Below are 8,111 nucleotides of genomic sequence, written 5' to 3' on the forward strand. Positions count from 1 at the left end.
CCATGATCTGTCACAATACACTCCGCCCTTATTATCTTAAATGGTAAGCAAATGTCACCCAAGCAGAAAAATAGTTGATGTAATTTATTAGGGTTAGGTATAGGAATAGGATAGGACATTGATAAAAAAGAAAAAAAACAAAGTTAGTTAAAGCTCTTATCTGGTTTAGTTACATTTTTATTTGTTTTAACAGTTACTATATGTTTTTATTTATTTACTGATACTGTTAAAAAGAAATGTGGTCTCAGCATTGCTAATGAAAGTGAGTAGCTAGTTACCGACAGGACTCTGGTCCTGATCCGTGGTTCTGATACGCTGTGCTCCCTGCTGCAGATTGAGGCGCTGAAGCAGTTCTCTCAGTTGGAGCTGCTGTCTTGGTTCCTGGAACACCGAAACAGCAGCAGCAGCAGGAAGCTCAGTGTACATGTAAGTATGTTTTTGTGCATCGTACAGTTACCCCTTTTGGTTAGAAGTCGGAAGTTCCCTTTGTTGAATCATTACAGAGGCATGCTCTGACACAAATTATAGAAGGCTGTATTTTTTATTTGTTCAACACCTTGAGCAAACATTAACAGCTAACAGAGATATTTCTTGAGAATGGAAGAAATTGGAGAAATTCCATCAATGCGGGATAAAGAGTGATATAACAGGGATAATGCTCAAAGGAAATTGGTTGTACACACAGTTTTTTAAATAACGCAAAACTAAGCGGTACGATTGTTATTTAGACATAGCGTAGCAAATACACTTAGCATAAATAAAAGGATCAAATAATAAATCACAAGCTACTTGTCTGTTTTCTCCATCTCCATCAGGTGGTTGGTTTCGGGGTAGAGGAGAATGACCCCCCAGAACCGAGTGCCACCTGCAGCCCAGAAAGCATTGTCAACCCCCCACCCTCGGCCTACGGTGAAGTGAGCAAGCTAACCTTCCTGATGGCCTCCTCGCCTTTGCTCCAGGACGCCACGCTCATCTCCGACATCCGAGCGTTCACCTCCGCCATCCCCCTCCACCCTTACCACAAAATCCTCAGCTAAGCCACTCACTGCAGACTGACAGAAAAGACCTCTTCGCTGTCATATTAATAATACAGTTACCATGGAAACAGCTCGCATTGATTTTTGTTAAGAGGATACTGTTAGGATGTACATAATTTACATTTACCAGGCTTAGATCTTGAGTTTAATGTACTCTCATAGAGTTAAAATATTGCTAGAGCTGAAATAATATTGTAAAAATGCTGCATTCATATACTGTGTGGAAAAAAGCAAAATCTTATATAGTATATCATGCTTATAAAACATCTCACTGTTGATGACAGCTGAAAAATAGCAATGGAAAAATGTCAATGCAGAAAACAACCACTTTTGTCACACTGAGTCCAGCGTGATGACTCAGGGATCTTGTTTCAAATACAGTCAACAACAAAGAAAGGCAGAACTATCAATTTTAGGCCGGTATCACTGAATAATAATAGAATGTTTGAACTTATGTATTTACATGTGGTCATACTGTAATATTGGATGATGTACAGTACATGTACAAACCTCTATTCCAATGAAGTTGGGATGTTGTGTAAAATATAATAAAAACAGAATACAATGATTTGCAAATCCTTTTCGACCTATATTCAATTGAATACACTACAAAGACAAGATATGTAATGTTCAAACTGACAAACTAAGCATGTTTTTTTGCAAATATTCACTCATTTTGATGCCTGAAATACTTTCCAAAAAAGCTGGGACTGAGAAAGTTGAGGAAAGGTAGGTAGATACTTTATTGATCCTGAGGGAAATTGAAGGTCTCCAGTAGCTTATAGACAACACACACAACATACACATACAACATAAAAAAGGATGATATAAAAATCCACATGAATTTAAATAGAAAAAGTATAGGCATACGACGCTTGCAGTGGCAGGGCCTGACCCTGTGATTCAGTGTTTATTGTAAGGTGCTCATGGAGAATGTGTGCCATGGTGTAGTGCGAGGGAGTCTTACAGTGCAAGGCTAAAGCCTAAAAAAAAAGCATTAAATATGAACTATAGAAAGTAATGTAAACAGTAGGAGAGACACAGAAATCAGCACGTTTAGTAATGTAAACCTTAGGTGAGACACAGAAATCAGCAGCAAATCTTAGAGTATTAAGTATTAAAGTTACACCTGGTATTCAACTAATAAGTTAAAAGTTAGGACACAGTCCAGGTTGGGGGAAGGAGGAAGGGGTGTGTGCATATGGGCTAAAATAGCCAGTAGACAGTCAGACAACAAACATTGTTATAAGTTGCAGTGGAAATGGATGTGGTGGAGAGGGAGACAGACTTGTGCAAAAATTCAATGTCTCCTCTACCCCTTAGTGACGCATTGTAGAGATGTATAGCCCTGGGTGCAAATGACTTCCCCAGCCTGTCCGTTGAGCATGACAGTGCCCTTAGTGTTGAGCTGATCATGCTCCTCTGCTTTGTGAAAGTGCTGTGCAGTGGATGACAATCATTGTCCAGAATGGTTAGCAGTCTGTTCAGTCTCCATTTCTCCCCAGTAGCTGTAATACCCTCCAGCTCAAGGCCAGCAACAAAGCCAGCTTTCTTTCCTGTCCAGTCGCCCAGCATCCTTCTTCGTAATACTGCCTCCCCAACATACCACAGCATAAAAGATAACACTGGCGACAACAGACTGGTAAAACATACAGAGGAGCTTGCTACAGACATTGAAGGACCGCAGCCTCTTCATGAAGTAGAGCCAGCTCTGCCCTTTCTTTTAGCATGCATCAGTGTTAGCTGACCAGTCCAGTTTATTGTCATCCCTAGGTACTTGTATGTGTTGACCACCTCCATTTTGGCCCCCAATATGCAGACTGGCAGCAGAATGGGCTTTAACCTGCAGAAATCCACCACCTCCTTGGTCTTTAAAGTGTTGAGTTGCAGATGTTTATGCTTGCACCATTGCACTAAGTCATCCACCGGGTTCCTGTACTCCGCCTCCTGCCCATCCCTGATACACCCCACAATTGCAGTGTCGCCCGAAAACTTCTGCATGTGGCATGACTCCGTGTTGTAGCAGAAGTACACAGAAGCATGTGTACAGGGTGAACAGGACTGGTGACAGAGTAGTGCCCTATGGTGCTCCGGTGTTACTGACCACAGTGTCAGAGAAAAAGTATTTTTCAATCTGACGAACTGTGGCCTCTCTGACAGGTAGTCTGTGATCCAGGATACCAGGTGGGTGTCCACCCCCATCTTCAGGAGCTTTTCTCTCAGTCTGAGGGGCTGGATGGTGTTAAAGGCACTGGAGCAGTCAAAAAACATAATTCTCACGGCACCTTTCCCCTTGTCCAGATGAAAGTGTGTTCTGTGCAGCAGGCATATGACAACGTCTTCCACGCCCACCTTCTCCTGGTACGCACACTGCAGCGGGTCATGGTGAACCTGTGGTTTGAGGATGTGAAGTACAAGTCTCCATGGTCTTCATCATGTGGGATGTTAGAGCAACTGGCCTGAAGTCGTTAAGCTCACTTGGGTGTGGCTTCTTTGGAATGGGGATGAGGTATGATGTATTCCATATTACCGGGACTTTTCCCAGTCGGAGGCTCAGGTTAAAGAGATGTGTTTCCTTTTAATCCTAATTTGAAAATGAGTAAAAAATATAATAACACATTTTGAAGGGCTTTTATTTTTGAAAGTCCACATCAGAATGTCCTGAATGACTTGTGACACTTGGTCTGTCATTTTGATTGGACTTTGAAAATGTATTGCTTATTATTAAATTTGACTTATTATACACACGATTCGAATTAAAATGTTCTCTGAAATATAGTTTGCAGGCGTAGCTACTTGCAATTATTTCATTTATTATTTAATATTTATTCATTTAGTTTGATTAATTATTATTATTATTATTATTATTATTATTATTATTATTATTATTATTATTATTATTGTTATTATTATTATATTTGCATTTTTATTTACATTCACCAGCTTTATTTTGAAATCTGTTCCTCCACGGATATATGCACACCGCAAAACAACGATGGTGCTGGCTTGACTATGTTTTCCGAAGACAGGGCTGGCTTGACCGCAGTGAAATTCGGGTGTTCCATGCAGTAACAGAGAAGAGGAAAAACAGTACAGGTTCACACAGGGAAAGAAACAGCGTCTCAGGGCATGTTAACATTTAACAACGTATTAATGTGGCATACTCATTTAACTGGAAGAAACTCAGCTACCAGGCCATATTGTAGCGATCTGGTTGTAGGTTGCTGTGTGGGTCAGTCAGCCGTCCCCTGTCTCTCAGCCAATCACAGAGCTGCACAGCAAAGTTGGTGGTGTGCGGGGCTGTGATTGGCTGAGCAGGGGGGAATGGCTGTAGTGTGTGACGTTGACCCTGTTGTGTGTGTGTTTTTGGGTATAAAGTTGGTCATTGAAACCCTTGTCCTGGAGTTGAGAAACGGTCTGTTGGTGACAACAGGTTCATTAAAATAACCCAACACTTCAGTCCTGCCTCCGCCTCTTTGTGGAACATTACATTGGTGTCAAAAGTGACTTTTTTAGGACGGAAGACGAGCTCGTAACTGCGTCACGGAGTAAGCCAGTGAGCTAGCGGACATGGAGAAGTTCGGCAGGATGGGAGTGAAGCAAGAAAGGAGTGACAGAGAGGAGGATGGAGCATGCAGGTGTTCGAAGGACATGAATAGGGAGTTCGAGATTGCACGGGAGGCGAAAGAGCGCCTGAGAGAGTCAGTGATGAGGATGGCTTGTGTTAGAAATAATCAATATATTGAAACAAAACATTAAAAGATAATTCACTGTTTCAGGACGGATCATATTTGTCCAATTCCAATCCGTGTATCATTCGTTCATTTGTTTTTCCGATTTCAAAACCAAAACCAGAAATCGGATAACGGTTCGTTTTCTCGTTTTTCCGATTTCAATACCAAAACCAGAAATCGGATAACGGTTCGTTTTCTCGTTTTTCCGATTTCAAAACCAAAACCAGAAATCGGATTACGGTTCGTTTTCTCGTTTTTCGTTTTCTCGTTTTTTCGATTATGCACCCCCAAACGGAAAATGGAAAATGAAACATTCGGATAACAAATGAACGAATGATACACGGATTCTTGCGCAGGGCTGGCAGGGCTCGTTTGGTTGTCAGGGAAACCAAACAATCGCGAGCCACAGGGTAAAAGATCATCGGTGCCTACTGTATGAAGCAGCTTGTAACATTGGGGTTTTGAGCATTTGATCTAAATAAATACGTCATATGTTTAATCCTTACTTTAGCAATCTCCATCGTAGCCTATTCGCGTAGGTCTGTCATTGTTATGTGCATTGTTGTTGTTGGCTGATATCAGGCTAGCTTACTATGAAAAACCCATGCAAGTCCATATAGGCATACAAGAGTAGACCTAGGAAATCACCTTATCACCACTGTTGGGCAAGTTACGCAAAAACTGTAAAGCAGCCTACTGATCAGGCCTACCCAATAGGCATAGGCCTACTGTCTTTTCAACCCTTACACTACCATAGGCCTATTACTATTTAAAATGTAGGCCTAAGGCATTACTTTTGCATTACTTAAGTAACTTTAACAGACTAAAAAAATTGCAGGTTCAGGAATAGCTTTCTGACCCACCACACTGAACACCATTAAAATCCAGGTTACAGTAAAACGTATTGTAACTTAAGTTACTAGCATTGTAACTAGTATATATTACAGTTCCCCCCTCTGCAATGCCTTACATTAGTTACAGGAAATAAATAAATAATGCATTACAGTAATTAAATACTTTTGTAATGCTTTATTCCCAACACTGCTTATCACGTGGGTGATATCAACAAAATACAACAATACGATAAGATAGATAAATAAACTTTATTGTCCGTTAAGAAAGCTTTCTGCTGAGGAGTTCTTGTAGTTGGTGGTAGTAGATTGAATCTCCTGTCTGGTGGGAGTTGATGAAGGGGATGAGAGGGTCCTCTATCATAAATCTTAATTCTTATGGTAGTCAGCGTAGAGAAGCTTAAGCAGGAGTGATGTCATAGACTGCAGAGAATAATGTTGAGGAATAAAGATGAAGTCTTGGAGAACTGTGGCCTATCCAATGGAACTTGAAGGACACTGTCCGGTGGGATAACAAAGTAAGACTCTTCGGAAACAGACGCAAGAGAAGCAGATCCCAAATCAGGAACATCACATTGCTGTGGAAGAAGACAGAAAAAAACCAGGTATGAGTATATGGGTGGTTGACGTGAACTCAAATCCAAAGTGAAAAAAATAATAATTCAAAATATATGTCCAATGACATATAATTATATTCCCTTATATGTGAATAATTCAAAACTGAATGTGTCCATTTCTAATTCTTCATATATTTTGCATATTATTCACTTTTTGGTGTGGTAGTCCTAAAATGTGTCCACCGGTGCAATGACATAAAGAATGCCATTATTTAATTCAGAGAATGTTGGACAGGTAAGATAGATAAGCACAAGGCATATTAGTTTGTCCCAATTATATTTCCACATCAAACATACCCCCAACAAATTCAGAATTATGTTATTTATATACTATAAGATGTACACATAGAGACTTAACCCAAATGTCTGGGTTACATTCATTATAATTTGTATAAAACTCAAGGAATCTTCATTTCATCCTTAAAGCTGCATAGTGATGATATCATTGTTATACTATCCAACACTTTTTACATACATTTTTCATTAAAATACCTTTTCCCCTCACAATTCAATTTGTCGCACCACAGGACATTTTGTTGCACCGTTGGACAACAGAATACTAGTATGCCTATGTTGTGTACAGTCAAATTTATTATTTCACCCACTTTCACCCCCACAGATGACAGGTACCCTGTCATAAATTTCCGTCCGTACGTTGGACCGGTCTATGGACAGTAAATAAACACACAACTAAACAAACAAACAAATACCCTAATAATAAAGTCATAAAGGATTACAAGTGTGTAGCCTAGCCTACATTCAATTATTAGGCCGAGGCTAGGCTATTTCGGCTACGGTTTAGCCCAGACGGCAAAATATGTTTGGCCCGATCTATTTCCTATCTGGGGCTCATCTGGCCCTGAATCGTTTTCGGTATTCATAAGGCTATGGCAATAATATTCAAACAAATGCCTAGTTCTAGATCTAGGCTTACTCACCTTTTGAATAGATGTCAGGACAGCTTCTTCCAGCTCTTGGTCTGTGATGTGCCCCTTCCGTCTCAGCCCAACGTCGCCACAGAATCTCCTCACCGACATCTCCGAGGACCCCTTAATTCCCATACTCTTCAATGTCTCAGACATTTCGGCGTGAGTTTTCCCCGACAGAAAGAGTTGATTTATCATCTCGTAGTGAGACTCCAAATTAGCCATGTTTCCTTACAGATCAGTTGTGGCATGAGTCAGTTGTTGGCTCGCGATCGGTTTCCCTGACAACTAACATTCCCAGGATTTGTTATCCGAATGTTTCATTTTCCATTTTCCGTTTGGGGGTGCATAATCGAAAAAACGAGAAAACGAAAAACGAGAAAACGAACCGTAATCCGATTTCTGGTTTTGGTTTTGAAATCGGAAAAACGAGAAAACGAACCGTTATCCGATTTCTGGTTTTGGTTTTGAAATCGGAAAAACAAATGAACGAATGATACACGGATTAATTCCGGTAGTATTACCGGATTTTGTTTTAGCCTCAGTTAGCATATAGCTAATATTGTATTGTATGAGTAGAGGGAGAAGGACGCGTGGAGTTACATACTAAACACACCGCCTCTACCTCTCACTCATTGATGCTGCAATGATACTATTGCCTGTTTAATAACTGATAAACCTCAGAATTGCATAATAGAATATCGTAGGTGAGAGCTTCAGGACATCACTAACAAGATAGCGACGGTGCCGTCATAAGAGGACCCGCCCCCGACGACGTCAGCCTATAGAAGAGTCCGGAGAACCCCATGTGACAAGCGGCCAACAGGAGCCAGCCCCCGCTACCAACCACGAGAAGTTGTTTATTTTATGGCCGGAAAGGGATGGCTCTGTTGGTTATGTTGTATTGTGAAATCGATTTCTCTTTTGTTCCGGACCGCCAGACAGG

At 40.7% G+C, this 8,111-nt stretch overlaps 1 protein-coding gene and 1 long non-coding RNA gene across 2 annotated transcripts in view; one reads left to right on the plus strand and one right to left on the minus strand.

Annotated features, from left to right (window-relative positions):
* Positions 1–1,613, plus strand: part of nrd1b (nardilysin b (N-arginine dibasic convertase)) — an 88,701-nt gene extending 87,088 nt beyond the window's left edge. The window contains exons 30-31 of the mRNA XM_063891681.1: positions 334–426; positions 816–1,613. Of these exons, the coding sequence (XP_063747751.1) occupies positions 334–426; positions 816–1,037 (315 nt within the window). The 3' untranslated portion in view covers positions 1,038–1,613. The remainder of the gene's footprint in view (positions 1–333; positions 427–815) is intronic.
* A 4,822-nt stretch (positions 1,614–6,435) lies between these two features.
* LOC134869843 (uncharacterized) lies at positions 6,436–7,665 on the minus strand. Its single transcript, XR_010166459.1, has 2 exons — positions 7,178–7,665; positions 6,436–6,904 (listed from the first exon to the last, which is right to left on the minus strand). It is a non-coding gene; the product is annotated as an uncharacterized LOC134869843 (long non-coding RNA).
* Positions 7,666–8,111: the final 446 nt, after the last annotated feature.

Source organism: Eleginops maclovinus, chromosome 9 (assembly GCF_036324505.1).
Source record: "Eleginops maclovinus isolate JMC-PN-2008 ecotype Puerto Natales chromosome 9, JC_Emac_rtc_rv5, whole genome shotgun sequence".
NCBI classification, from domain to species: domain Eukaryota; kingdom Metazoa; phylum Chordata; class Actinopteri; order Perciformes; family Eleginopidae; genus Eleginops; species Eleginops maclovinus.